General features: G+C 39.2%; 1 protein-coding gene across 1 annotated transcript in view; it reads right to left on the reverse strand.

Annotated features, from left to right (window-relative positions):
• The window catches only part of SYNE2 (spectrin repeat containing nuclear envelope protein 2), a 374975-nt gene that overhangs the window by 270384 nt on the left and 88540 nt on the right, over positions 1-16051 (reverse strand). The window contains 4 exon segments of the mRNA XM_017892401.1: positions 1268-1369; positions 3721-3821; positions 9777-9973; positions 14956-15137. Coding sequence (XP_017747890.1) covers positions 1268-1369; positions 3721-3821; positions 9777-9973; positions 14956-15137 — 582 coding nt within the window.

Genomic DNA, 16051 nt, shown 5'->3' on the forward strand with positions numbered 1-16051 from the left:
GCCTGTAGTCCCAGTTACTCGGGAGGCTGAGGCAGGAGAATGGCGTAAATCTGGGAGGCGGAGCTTGCAGTGAGCTGAGATCCAGCCACTGCACTCCAGCCTGGGCGACAGAGCGAGACTCAGTCTCAAAAAAATAAAAATAAAAATAAAAAAATGAAAATCCGTCTCTACTAAAAATACAAAAATTAGCTGGGCCTGGTGGCAGGTGCCTGTAATCCCAGCTACTCAGGAGACTGAAGCATGAGAATCGCTTGAACCCAGGAGGCAGAGATTGTAGTGAGCCAAGATTGCACCACTGTACTCGAGCCTGGGCCACAGCGCAAGATTCTGCCTCCAAAAAAAAAAAAAGGAAATGTTCAATATGTGGTAATAATCACAGCTGTCATTATTTCTCAAAGGACTCTCAGTTGAGGCTCTGTATTCATTCTAAAAAGCATGTTCTGGGGCTGGGTGCTGTGGCTCACGCCTATAATCCCAGCACTTTGGGACACCAAGGCAGGTGGATCACCTGAGGTCAGGAGTTCGAGACAAGCCTGACCAACATGGAGAAACCCTGTCTCTACTAAAAATACAAAATTAGTTGGGTGTGGTGGTGCATGCCTGTAACCCCAGCTACTTGGGAGACTGAAGCAGGAGAATTGCTTGAACCCGGGAGGCAGAGGTTGTGGTGAGCCGAGATTACGCCACTGCATTCCAGCCTGGGCAACAAGAGCGAAACTCTGTCTCAAAAAATAAAATAAAATAAAATAAAATAAAATAAAAGCATGTTCTGCTTTAAACTAGGGACTGGAAAACTTTTACTGTAAGGGGCAAGACAGTAAATATCTCAGGCTTTAAGAGCCATATGGTCTCTATCACGACTACTCAACTCTGGGGTTATAGTGTGAAAGTAGTGACTGGCAATGCTTAAACGGGTGTAGCTCTGTTCCAACATTTTATTTACAAAATGGGCCAACCCCTGCTCCAGAACCATGCTGCTCAAAGTACTCCAAAAACGAGGAGAATCAACATCATCTGAGACCTTGTTAGAAATGCAAACACTCAGGCCCTGCCCCAGAATTACTAAACCAGAATGTGCATTTTAACAGGACTACCCCAGTGAATCACATGCACCTTAGTTTCTCAAGTACAGTGCTAGAATTCAGCCTTAAAACCTTCAGTGAATTTAATATTTAAAATACTTAACCCTGAAAGAGTTTTCTAAAACATACTTACTGCTCATCCCTTAAAAAGTAAATTACAAACAGCTGTTTAAAATCATACTTACATTATACTTTTTAAAGTAGGTATCATTTTCTGGATCCTTTAGCAACTTCTGTAGTTTTTCCTTTTGCAGAGTTAACCAGACCAGAGCATCTTTCACCTTTCCCTGTATTTTACACACACACAATTAAACTATATTTTAAACAGACTTGGTTTTTTTAACAAAAAAATTAACAACTTGAAACAGCAGTGAAATAATGCCATCATTACACACCAATGATTCATTATGCCAAAGAGTAATATCACTTGTTCACATAACACCTTAAATTTTAAACCAGATTGTAACTAGCATCTGAACATGACAATGTGCTAAAGAAATGGGCAAGCAATGCACCCCCTCCCCCATTTTGGCTTGGAGAACATTATTCTAAATCATTTCTTTATAGCAGGCATTTCAGAAGACTGCCTTCCAATAAATCGAAATATGGGGTAATTCAAGAGATGTTCACACCCTGCAGAAACACTGACATCAAAAATAACTCAAACACTTTCGAGAGCCTAAAATAACAGTACCAAAGGTTTTAGCTATGCTATCGTCAAGATATGAACAATAATTACTTTTTCCGTAGATTCTTGCTTAGGTGGTAAACTTGCTTACATTTGGAAGCCAATTTTACTGCTATAGGACAAAGAAGTTATATCTTATTTCCACCCTTCTTTAACCTTCATTTACTTTGTTTTTTCCTATTAAGCAAAAGTTTTCTAATACTTTTGCACTCAATTTCATGGACAGTTGAATCTTGCATTTTATTTTTTTAATATGAAAATTAATTAGAAAAGAATAGCTCCTCAGCAGGCCAGAAATAAGTGAACTGAATTATAAGCCTGCATCTCAGCTTGAGACTCTCTTCCAGAGTCAGCAACAATCTGGCTTATTGCCTCAAACTTAACAGCTGGAAAAACATAGGCCCAATTTGTCAAATAAAATGCATGTAAACATGTCTGAAAATGCATGCAAACATGTGGTTTAAAACACTTTTTTAAGTAATATTCTCAAACAGTTTACTAAATTCACAGCACTCATTTATCATCTTAGAAGCAGAGTAAGAGTTTCTTTTCAGCTCAGCAATTTTTATGAAGTTTCCACCCACACTATTTTGTGTACTCACTGAAAGTAAAGGAGAAAAACTGAATAATCAAATGGCAATCTAATAGTTATGCAAGGCTGGGCACAGTGGCTCACACCTCCAATCCCAAGCACTTTGGGAGGCCAAGGCAGGCAGATCACTTGAGGCCAAGAGTTTCAGACCAGCCTGGCCAACATGGTGAAACCCTGTCTCTACTAAAAATACAAAAATTAGCCAGGCAGGATGGTCCACGCCTGTAATCCCAGCTATCGGGAGTCTGAGGCACGAGAATCATTTGAGCCTGGCAGGCAGAGGTTGTAGTGAGCCAAAATCATGCCACTGCACTCCAGCCTGGATAACAGAGTGAGACTCTGTCTAAACAAACAAACACACAAACAAACAAACAAAAAATAGTAATTCAGGAGTATATCAACAAATAGGGATTAACAATAGAATACAACACTTCCATTTATATGAATCACACAATTTCATTTATATGAAGCTAAAGAATAGACAAACTGGAAATGTGCTAAAATTAGATGATGGTGAAGGTTGCCCAATCATGTAAATACACCAACAACCATCGAAACAAACATATTAAATAGATGAATTTTATGGTATATAAATTATATCTCAATAAAGGTAATAAATATTATAATACATAAAAATTTGATAGGCCAGGCACAGTGGCTCACTCCTATAATCCCAGCACTCTGGGATGCCAAGATGGGTGGATCACTTGAAGTTAGGAGTTCAAGACCAGCCTGGTCAACATGGTGAAACCCGTCTCTACCAAATATACAAAAATCAGCTGCGTATGGTGGCACGTGCCTGTAATTCCAGCTACTTGGGAGGCTGAGGTATGATAATCACTTGAAAGGGAAGACAGATGCTACTGTAAGCCAAGATCGTGCCACTGCACTCCAGCCTGGGCGACAGAGCGAGACTCTGTCTCAAAAAATAAATAAATAAATAATTTAAAAAATCGAATATTATAATAAACAAAAATTTTATATCTTTAGATTTTTAAAAGTTTAACTTCATTTGTCTTATATAGTGCCTATTGAAAAGTTGTTTCAGATAATTCAGTAAAGTTTAATAAATTATCCCTTTGAACCTAAAAAAAAAAAAACATTCAACACTAACCTACAGTAACAGAAATTAGAATGCTGGTTGCCTGGGGTAGGAAGCAGAGACAGAAAAGATGCCCAATGGAATATTCTGGGTACCAGATATGTTTTACATCATGATTGAAGTATGATTTACAGGGGTGTATGCTCATTAAACCGTACATTTAAGTTCTGTATGCAAATTATATCTTGATTTTAAAAATTAAACCATTAGCAGGATACAACTAAAATGAGCTTGACTTCTGCATATGAAAGCATACCCGAGCCTCCTCTCCAGTCCCAGGTGCATCTTTGGAATACTGCAGAAACTGTGCCACATAGGTCATGATGGACTTTTCATCAGGATCAACAACGTCCACATCTGCAAGATATACCACACTATCAATTAGCTGTTATACATTTGCTATAATGAATATTCAAGAATGGGCTATGCCATAGCCTCTGCCATTTGGTTCACAGACTCTGGAAATGCACCAAAGTAGTCACCCAGCCATCCAATCTCTGTTTACTCAGCCTTGCTGCAAGACTGTGCAGTGGCTAAGAGTTTAGATCTATACACAGAGATAGCTGGGGGGTTAAATCCTGGCACTAGTATGTGCACAGTCTCAGTTTTCTAATAATAAAGTGTCACTATGGGGGTATGTCTGAGGGCATAAGTAGTCAGAGAGAATGAAGAGGAGAAAATAAAGCATTCCTCTTTCTAGACACATGGTGCAGAAATTCCTCCGGGAATGCAGGAACATACAGCAATTAGAATGCATTCCTGACACCTTGGTCTTGGCATGTGTGCAGTAAAGCATCTCCAAAAGCATATATTGTATGGAAAGCTTATCTAAGACATTCACAGAGTTTGTTCATTCATTCATAGAACAAGTAAATCTACTGAGAGCCTTCTACGGGCCAGGCTTTGTGTTGCATTAAGAGTCCATGGTGAAATAAGTTTGTAAAATGCTGAATTAAACAAAATTTTAAAGACTACAAACTCCTATTTATCTTATTTTTTATTTTATTTTAGACAGGGTCTCTCTATGTTGTCCAGGCTGGTCTCAAACTCCTGGCCTCAAGCAGTCTTCCGACCTCAGCCTCACAAGTAGCTAGCATAAGACACTGTGCCAGGCATATAAATTCTATAAAGTACAGAACTTCTCCAGGCATCTAATAAGTGAAGGAGATCATAAAATCACAAAAAGGGGGATGCAATTTGTCACAGACAAAATGAACACCTAATTTGGAGGTGTTCCTTGACCTAAACAAGCAATGAAGATTTTTTTTTTTTAAACTTCAGTTTATTTATTAATTAAGTTAAACTTAAAGCAACAAATATTTACAGGGAGCCAATAAATGTGGGTCACAGGCAGGGGCTACAAGGATATGTAAGGTACGGTCCCTGCCTTTGGAGATCTTATGTTTCAACCCTCTATTCATTCAACTAGTAGATGCTAGATGCCTTAAAACATTATCTGCCCCTCAAGGAGTTTAAGGTTAGGAGAAAAACAACAAACAAACACAACACACCATGCATGCTTTAGTGAACATATTTACTAGGTTCGATGAGTGCTCTAAGTCACCTGAAGTAGAAAATAAATCAATCCATTTGCAAACAATGTAATTCAAGGCAGTAAGCATATAAAAGTTAGCAATAAAAAGCTGAGGGTAGGGTCTCAATATAGGAAGAATTTTAAGAATTAAGTTATTCCATCTTTAACTGAAAAGATACAAACATCAAGAGATACATAAAATAATGATACTGGCTTATTTAGATATCGCTTTACAAAAACTTCTCATTATATAGGAAGCCACGTGTGAAGATTAAATGTGTTAACAATAATATGTCAAAATAGTTCCCTTATTCAAATATGACTACAGTATTTGGTTTGGATAAATAATCATGATGCATTTCATATTTTTGAGCTATTATTTAAGCCATTTATAATGAATTATGGGCAATTATGCAGAGGAAATTTGTTTTTACTACAGTGTCTATTTCATTAGTTGCCTGGTTATTCATACATACAAAATGGAGAAAATATTTTATACTAATAATAAAGATTTGGAGAATCACAATATAAGAAAAGTATTTAAAACAGTCATCAGAAACAGAACAAAAGCATGAGGAAAAATAAAGGAAAACAAAAGACATGAAAAGCCAAAAAGAAAAGACAAAAGACAAGGAAAGGGAGAAAAGAAGGTAAAAAAGGAAGGGGGGAAAAAGATACAGGTAGAAAGTTAACAAGAATTAGTAACAACCAACATGAAGGCAGACCAATGTCCAAACCATAGAAACACAGCTGTAGGCAGACTGAGCATGGTGGCTTAAGCCTGTAATCCTAGCACTTGGTGAGGCCGAGGCGGCAAATCACCTGAGGTCAGGAGTACTAGACCATCCTGGCCAACAGTGCAAAACCCCCTCTCTACTAAAAATGCGAAAATTAGTCAGGCATGGTGGCACATGCCTATAATCCCAGCTACTCAGGAGGCTGAGGCAGGAGAATTGCTTGAACCCAGGAGGCGAAGGTTGCACTCCAGCCTCGGAGACAGAGCCAAGACACTCCATCTCTAAATAAATAAATAAATAAATAAATAAATAAATAAATGAATGAATGAATGAATGAATGAATGAATGAATGAATATGGCTATAAGCTCACATACAAGTTCTAAGTTCTCATTAGGCTGTGAGCTTACAAATATCTCCTAAATTCAACTCTTACCAAAACCTGAAGTCCAAAGAGGCTAAATACCAGTAGCAAAGAGCACAGGTAGCACCCAGATCTTGGTTTCTAATACCATTCTCCAATAAAAAGAGCCAGGCCTCCTTGGAGAAATGACTGATCCTAAGACTGGGGCAGGAAATACACAAGATGAGCCTGCAGTGTCTTGTCAGGCCAGAAAGTAAGAAAATGCTCAAAAACAAACAAGCAAACCCCATACTGATGGGGACAAATCAAAGGAGCACAGGAGCCAACTGAAAGAGCTCCTACTGGCCAAAACTTTGAGTGTAAAGAGGACTTTTTAAAAATTTGACCCTTAAAATAAACAAAGTAGTACAAGAAGCCCGTATTGATATAAATAAATGACTGAATAAGTAAGTAAACGGGGGAGAATAGACAAATTTCTGAGCAGAAGAACTTCAAATAATTTACATAGATAATCTGCCATCAAGGAGAGTGAGCGTAACTCTCCCAAGTGTGGGCTATGCAGTGATTTCCCTCCAAAGAGCACAGTATGGAAAGAAGCGGGAGAAAAGAGGAACTTCACCATGAGAGCTCTGATCAGCATTAGCTCAGCCAGGTGAGGCAGTAACTGGGATTACAGGCACACCACCATGCCCAGCTAATTTTGTATTTTTAGTAGAGACGAGGTTTCACCATGCTGGCCAGGCTAGGTCTTGAACTCCTTACCTCGTGATCTGCCCACCTCGGCCTCCCAAGGTGCTGGGATTACAGGCATGAGACATAGCACCCCGCTGAAAGTTTATTTAAAAATACAAAAAAAAGGCCAGGTGTGGTGGTTCATGTCTGTAATCCTGGCACTTCGGGAGGCTGAGGTGGGCCAATGCTTGAAGCCAGGAGTTCAAGACCAGCCTGGACAACATAGTAAAACCCCATCTCTACTAAAAACACAAAAATTCGCCAGGCACAGTGGCACACACCAGTAGACCCAGCTACTCAGAAGGCTGAGGTAAGAGAATCACTTGAACCAAGGAGATGGAGGCTGTGATGAGGCAAGACCATACCACTGCACGCCAGCTTGGGAGACTGAGTGAGACCCTGTCTCAAAAAAAAAAAAATACAAAAAAATTAGCCAGGCATGGTGGTGCACACCTGTAGTCCCAGCTACTCAAGAGGCTGAGGCACAAGAATCACTTGAACCAAGGAGATGGAGGCTGTGGTGAGCCAAGATCACACCGCTGCACTCCAGCTTGGGAGACTGAGTGAGACCCTGTCTCAAAAAAATATATATATACAAAAAATTAGCCAGGCATGGTGGCGCACACCTGTAGTCCCAGCTACTCGGGACGCTAAAGCACAAGAATCGCTGTAACCCAGGAGGTGGAGGTTGCAGTGAGCCAAGATTGCTGGGCAACAGAGCAAGACTCATTCCAAAAAAAAAAAAAAAAAAGGAATGAAGTATTGATACATGCCACAACATAGATAACCTTGGAGATATTTTGCTAAGTTAAAGAAGCCAGTCACAAAGACCGTGTATTGTATAATTCCATATATGTGAAATGTAATTAGAAAGTACTGGGGCATGAGGGGGGTTGGGGCAAATGGAGAGTAATTGCTAATGGTCACAGGAGTTCCTTTGGGGATGACAAACATGTTCTAAAATGAATGGTGACGATGACTGAACAATTTTGTGAATACAGTTCTCCTTGATATCCACGGGAACTGCTTCCAGGACTCATCTCTAGATTGCTTTAAATATCCAATACAATGTAAATGCTACGTAATTAGTTGTTATACAATTGTGTGACATGTATTGTTTAGGGAATAATGACAAGAAAAAAGTCTGTACATGATCAGGACAAATGCTTTTCTTTTTCCCCAAATAGTTTCAATCCATTGTTGGCTGACTCCATGGATATGGAACCCATAGACACGGAGGGCAGGCTGTATACTAGAAACCACTAATTTGTATACTTAAATGGATACATTATATGGTATGTGAATTATCTCTTAATAGAGCCGCTTAAAACGAAAAAGATTAAGTGACCAATCCACAGTCACCTGGGCAGTGAGTGTGCTGGAACTAGCTGACTCACATCAGCTTAAGAGAGTTGATTGCTAAATGTTCAGAAGTTTTTGTAAGCTGGTTGTGAAAAAATCATCAATAAAAATTAAATCATATAAATGCACAAATTATATTAAAAGCATAGGTAATAAATACTCAAAACTTATCACTTGCCAATTATTGTATTATATTTTACTATTATCTATATGCTCCTGAGGCTGTCTATTGTATCTATGTGACGGAAACAACATATCATGGTGTGGTACTGAACATCTTTTTCTAATTCTGCGTTTAGTGATTGCACATTGGTAACTTGAAATCAGTCATAACGGTAGCATTTATAACACAGAAGTCTGCAAATAAGGGCTTGACTGTTGTTCTGTTAACTGCTAAAAAAGAGATGAATAAAATGTTAATGATGCAGGTAAATCTTAAAAATATGTTCTGTCTAAAGCTGTTAGTTGCGTTGTGAATAGCATAAAAAGTTGAGAAAATATTCTTCTAGTATTCAATTCAGCAAAGAAGTCATTCATGTCATTGAAGAACAAATGAAGTTCTGATATACCTCTTATTCCACTTATTAACATAAAGGAAATTCTAAACTAACATTCATGTCAGAACTACATTTCTTCAGCAAATACAACCCTAAGTCGATTACAGATGGATACAGAGTTTGGCAAAAATCAACAAAAGCATTTTGGGGCTATATGAAATCTATAAGAAAGCATTTCATAAATGTTATAATCATTTATAAAATAATATACATTCCTTAATATCAGTCAAATCTATCATAGTGTAAATGTGTGTATATTTCCCATTATTTGGGAGAGTCAGTCACTAAACATTTGTATACACACCGCAGTAATAGAGCTGAGACTAGAATTCATACGTGCTTGACCTACGCATTCATCATAATTTTCACTAATCCTGTATACCTCTATTATGACCTTAATTTTTTAATAGCTTTGGTTATATTATGAAACATTACAATCCAAAGTAAAGTGCTTTTGAGAAAGAAGTAAAATTTTTTAATCTTAATTTTATAAAGTTAAATTATAATTTGATGATGATCTCTGTAAAACTAACCAGTACGCAGGATGTTGTCATTAACAATCCAACACAATTGAGCAGAATCAATGGCCAACCATGTAAGGACAGATGGGAAAGCAGCAGTTTCTATTCTCACAAAGGTTTCAGCTTTAACTCAGAGGGAGTGAGGAGAGACATATAACTAACTTTAATTCAAGACTCAGAGAAACATCTTACAAAAGAGATTTAGAATAGAATAATAGAATCAAGAAGAAAAAAACACAGAACATAATAGAAGAAAATCAAGACAGAGGCTCAAATTATTCCCAATAACAGCATTGTTTGCTTTCAGCTGTGGCTTCCCCTGTAATTACTGAAGTTAACAAATTGGTAGGAATTGTTTAATCATATAAAATTCAATCAACAGTTTAAGTTAAGCCCTCCAGGACTACAATAGAATGCTATTATGTTTATTCATGTATAGATACTATTTTGAAATCAACTTCATGCTAACCCTTAAAGATTGTTTTAAAAACAAAGAAGCTTCTTTACCTTCTGGTTCCAGCAATCTGGGGATTTTTAATTCTCGTTCTGCAATTCTGAAGGCCTCTCTCAGATTGTCTTTGTTGGATCTCTGCTTCACACTCTTCATGTCAATTAGGTCTGGTCGCAAGGCATGAATGATGGCCAAAAAAGCCATCCCATTTCTCCAACTTGACTTAAAATCTGTCACATTGACAGACTCATAGCTATCATAAAAGGACAAAACATGATAAATACCATTAAAATAATGTAACACACCCCTCCACTATCTTCAATAGTAATTAAAATTTGTCAAATCAAGTAAATTAGATACATCATGCTAGATAAAATTTTTAATCTTGTGATCAAATTAAAGGAAAATGCCAAGCTTGATGAAACTCAAAATACTACAGAACACTGATTCTCAAAATTTGGTTCCTGAGCCAGCAGCAACAGTATCACCTGGGGTGCAGGTGTTAGAAATGCAAATTCTCAGGCCAAATCCCATACCTACTGAATCAAACTCTGAAGGTGGGCCTGAAATCTGTGCCTTTAAAAAAGCCCTCCAGGAGATAATGATATTCACCCAAGATTGATGCCTTTCATTACCAAATCTGTTGGCTTAAGCCTGCCTTTAAACTTCTACATACAGGGAAGGTCCCTAACTAGAGGAAATCACTTTCTTTAAGGTGGGACAAATTAAATGATACACTGTGTGCAATTAATGGCCTGTAACTCACTAGACAGATAGACCTTGTCACTCCTCTGCTTAAAACCCATCATGACGGATGAATGGATAAACAAAATGTGGTATATACATGCAATGAATATTATTCATCCTTAAAAAGAAGGGAAATTCTGGCTGGGGGCGTTGGCTCACACCTGCAATCCCAGCACTTTGGGAGGCTGAGGTGGGAGGATCACTTGACACTGAGAGATTGAAGCTGCAGTGAGCTACAATTGCATCACTGCACTCCAGCCTGGGTGACAGAATGAGATTGTCTCAAAAAAAAAAAAAGGAGGGAAGTTCTGACACATGCTACAACATGAAGGAACCTTAAAAACCATGCTAAGTGAAATAAGCCAGTCACAAAAGGACAAATACCATATGATTCCACTTATATGAGGTATGTAGAGTAGTCAAATTCATAGGGAAGTAGAATGGTGGTTGCCAGAGGCCAGAGGTTGCAGGTGATGGGGAGTTCTAGTTTAACAGGTACAGTTTCACAAAATGAAAAAAGTTCTGGTGACAGAGAGTGGTGATGGCTAGACAACAATATGAATGTAGTTAGTGCCACTGAACTGCACACTTAAAAATGGTCAAAGTGGTGGATTTTAGGTTATGCATATTTTATCACAATAAATATCTATCTATCTATCTATCAATCAATCAATCAACCAACATCATTAGCTAGCCATTGTATTTAGAATAACATCTCTCACCCTGGTCTACAGACCCTATGTGATTTGGCCCCTGCCTGCTTTTCTCATCTTTGTAACTCCCCTCTCTTACAGAGTTACAGTCACCAGCCTCCTTCCTGTTTCTCAAAGCCACCCTCCTAGTCACTGTCCTTGGATGCTCCTTCTCATACATCTTCATAAAGCCTCCACTTGTGGAGTCAGTTCAAAGTCTCTCTGCAGCAAAGCCCTGTCTTACCACCTGCACTAAAGGAGACACTCTCCCTGCCCTCAACCTTCTTGACCATATCAAAAGTCCTTCATAATCTTGCCAACTGTAATTATCATATTTCTTCATGATGATTCCTGCTTTCCCCATCAGGATGCAAGCCTTTGAGAGCAAGGGCTTTGCCTTTCTTGTTCACCACTGTAGACTCATTCCCCAAACAATGCCTGACATATAATCAGGACTTAAGACACATATTTTTTAAAAAATCACTCCATCACTACTCCGTGCTTCATAAGGGATCAGTGAAAGTTTTGCAAAAGGGTATAGTTGCCTGCAACATTTGGGATATATTCTAGAACAACTATCGTGTCCTTTCATATCCCATAAAAAGCAGGAAGAAATTCAATAGACTATTTTAAGGTATGAATCAAATGATAAAAGCTACTCAGGAAACAGGTCTGCTCCAGATGACCTGGGTTTTCCTGTTTACTTAGGGGAAAAAAGTTTAAAACTATGACTGTAATAAACTACATAGCAGTCAGTGATTTTTGTGTTGTCTAACAAATATGTCTGTGGTATCTACCCAGAAACTGTTCTAAATGCTTTAAAAAAATTAATTCTTATCATGCATATAACAACCTATGATATATTACTGTTGTTCACATTTTATGACTGAAGAAATTGGAACACAAAGAGATTAGGTGTTCAAAGTCACCAGTTAGAAAGTACAGGGCACCAGCACTTCAAATCCAGGTACTCTGACTTTAGAACGTGCAAGACTAAGCTAAACTATTAGGTGGGTGCAAAAGTAATTGCAGTTTTTACCATTAAAAGTAATGGCAAATTGTAATGCTATGGCAAAAGTAATGCAATTACTTTTAAGTAATTAAAAGTAACGGCAAAAACCGCAATCACTTTTGCACCAACCTAATAATAACTAAAGGGATGGCGGCTGCAGCTGAGGGCAGGGCCAGACCTCAACACCTTGAGTACTGAACCAGCACTGCACTGACTGGCAGGCACTGTACCCAATACTGTGTAGGTCAGCTCTGCACTGATGAGCCAAAGCCAATACCATAAAGATGCTGCTGCCAGATCTTAGAGAGGGTGGAATTAGGCTCCTGGTTGGCAGAACCTACACTCATTTAGATGTGGAGAATGGGGCCTGATTCATCTGTTTCACAAATGAGAAAATACAACATATTACTTACAAAAGAGTCTTATTGAAATAAAACACAAATATTGAAATAATAAAACACAGGATATTGAAACAAAAGTTATATAATACCACTAATGATGGCCAAAACTAGGATAAACCCATGATGAATTACTTAAGAAGAGGTGCTACATTTTAATAAGCTTAGCATAAGCTCTATAGCTGAAAACTAAGAAAGATGGGGAGACGTGAAGAAAAGATAAACTGTGGTAAAATATTTGGGGCTTTGAAAGGACTTTAAGGTTATTTATGCATAAATGAAATAAATCTGAGTAGACACAATAATGCTTTTCACAAATGCTGTTTGGGATTTTTAAAATTTAGAAAACTGGAGTACAGGCCAGGCGCGGTGGCTCAAGCCTGTAATCCCAGCACTTTGGGAGGCCGAGACGGGTGGATCACAAGGTCAGGAGATCGAGACCATCCTGGCTAACATGGTGAAACCCCGTCTCTACTAAAAAATACAAAAAACTAGCCGGGTGAGGTGGCGGGCACCTGTAGTCCCAGCTACTCGGGAGGCTGAGGCAGGAGAATGGCGTGAACCTGGCAGGCGGAGCTTGCAGTGAGCCAGGATCCGGCCACTACACTCCAGCCTGGGTGACAGAGCGAGACTCCGTCTCAAAAACAAAAAAAAAAAGAAAACTGGAGTACAATTATCTCTAGGAGATTCAAGAAACAGTTCATTTAATATACTTTAAACCTCTATATAAGGTTATGTATGTTTATGGCTGTCATAAAATATAGAGAATGAATGACAACTAAAGAAAAGTAAGGCTGGGCCGGGAACAGTGGTTCACCCCTGTAATCCCAGCACTTTGGGAGGCCGAGGTGGGCAGATCACCTGAGGTCAGGAGTTTGAAAGCAGCCTGGGCCAACCTGATGAAACCTCATCTCTACTAAAAATACAAAATCAGCTGGGCATGGTGGTGCACACCTGTAATGCCAGCTACTCAGGAGGCTGAGGCAGGAGAATTGCTTAAACTCAGGAGGTGGAGGTTGCAGTGAGCTGAGATCCTGCCACTGCACTCCAGCCTGGGCGACAAGAGCGAAACTCCCTATCAAAAAAAAGAAAAGTAAGGCTGAAGGCAGAAATTCAGCTCTATCTTGGCCTTTCAACAGGAAGGACTTACTCTGAAGTCCTGCATTTGAAGGGCTTAGCAACATATTTATGACCCTATTTACCTAACAATGCTATGATGTGACAAGAAATGCCCTGTGAACTCTACAGTTCTAGTAGAGAGATCTCCTGCATCTACAGTCCTTATTTTTCCTAAGCTCCAGCTCAGACATTGGTTAAAATGGAAAAGTAAATTGTCTCCCAAGAGCAGAAAACACTTTTCTTTCTTTAAAAGAAAAACAAGATATGAGCACTAATTTTCCTTCATTATCCCCACTTTTTAAAAATGCATACTCCAGCCTGGTGTGGTAGCTCACACCTGTAATCCCAGCACTTTCAGAGATGGAGGCAGGTGAATTGCTTGTGCTCAGGAGTTTGAAACCAGCCAGGGCAACATGGCAAAACCCCATCTCTACAAAACATACAAAAATTAGCCAGACATGGTGGTGTGTACCTGCAGTCCCAGCTACTCAAGAGGCTTAAGCGGAAGGATCAATTGAGCCTGGGAGGTCAAGGCTGTAGTGAGCCATCATCGCACCACTGCAGTCCAGCCTGGGTGACAAAGTGAGACTCTGTCTCAAAACGTATACTGTCTGGTCTCTGTGCTTCCTAATTGAGCTATGTTCCTAAACTCTGAGGTCTCTTAATACACTCACATACATCTTCAAGAGATAAGTTTTGTGTGTGTGTGTGTGTGTGTGTGTGTGAGAGACAGAGTTTCGCTCTTGTTGCCCAGGCTGCAGTGAAATGGCGTGATTTCGGCTCACCACAACCTCTACCTCCCAGGTTCAAGCAATTCTCCTGCCTCAGCCTCCCAAGTAGCTGGGATTACAGGCACGTGCCACCATACCAGGCTAATTTTTCATAGAGACGGGATTTCACCATGTTAGCCAGGCTGATCTCGAACTCCTGACCTCAAATGATCTGCCGGCCTCAGCCTCCCAAAGTGCTGGGATTATAGGAGTGAGCCATCGTGCCTGGCACTTAAATACCACTTTATTTCCATGTAATAATATGCCCCCTAAACACAGCAGGTGGGAATGAGTTAGTTTACCCAGGTGATACTACCTTCCAGCCTTTGAAACCAAATGTGGCTGAGCTCTCAGGCTTCCACATATGGAAGAAGCACTGAGAGGAAGGGGGATAGTGAGAATTTTCATTTTAAGTGAGGGAGGTGTTTGGGTGGTGAGGTGGTATTGGTTGATACAGTTGCCCTGTGTGTCTCTTAGGATCATAGCAAACTACTTACGTGGCGCATTGTTCCTGAGCCCACAAAAGAAGGGCCTTTTTTGCAGACACCTGCCATCTTGCTTGTACTTTGGAGCATTTCTTAGCTGGAGGACTTGAGGTAGGAGAAGAATCAACCACACTCACATCATCCAGGGAAGGCTGATTGTAACTGCAAGGAAGAGTCTGGGCAAGCTTCTCAATCTAAGGAAGGCAAAGTAAGACTTAATGTTTATAAAAGCATAAGTTACCAGCATTGGGCCAAAATAAGACCTAAAAAGCATCCTATGACAGTCATAGTTTACTCCTGGTGAAATGAATACTGGACAAATCCTTGAATAACAGCATCTGCTATGGGGGCTGCACTTTTGCTTCCTAAGGTATGACTTGGGTCATTCCTTACACTCACCCAGGCATGCTGCCCCACACTGAGGGATATCCCTCATCGATGCATCCCCCTGAAGTACTTATGGAGCACTTCACTGTAGCTTAACGCCTGTCAAACGAATTTAACTGAACCAAATTGAGCTCCTAGTCTAGAGTACCTTGAGAGACTGGATCAAGTGAAATGCATCCATTAAGGACAAATGTACACATCAAAAAAAAGATAGTCAAACACATGGATAGACAAGTCCAGAGGAAACAAATAAAACTGCCATTAAATCTACGAAAAACAATTGCATTAGTAATTTAAGAAATTTAAATATATGCAGCAAAAGGATAGCTTTTACTATATTATACAGGCAAAATAAATGTAAAGGCAATATCCAGCGATGGTCAAAGTATGAGAAACTAGATATTCTTATATTGTTAGTAAATGTACAAATTGGCTCAATTTTTTTGGAGGGCGATGTCAACAACACAATTAACAAACTTGATCTGATTAGCATTGATCCGGTAAGCACTACACCAACATTGCTTTCACAAGCGTACAGAACATTTATTGAAACTGACCATGCTGCACCATAAATCAAGCTGCAGCAATTTTGAAAGACTGAAATCATTCAGAGTATGTTCTCTGACCACATCGAAATTCTAGTCAGCAGCAAAGATATAACAGATAAAATCTCCAAATATTCAGAAATTAAGATAAATAAATAAATATATATATATATATA

Source organism: Rhinopithecus bieti, unplaced genomic scaffold, assembly GCF_001698545.2.
Source record: "Rhinopithecus bieti isolate Rb0 unplaced genomic scaffold, ASM169854v2 scaffold_20892, whole genome shotgun sequence".
NCBI classification, from domain to species: domain Eukaryota; kingdom Metazoa; phylum Chordata; class Mammalia; order Primates; family Cercopithecidae; genus Rhinopithecus; species Rhinopithecus bieti.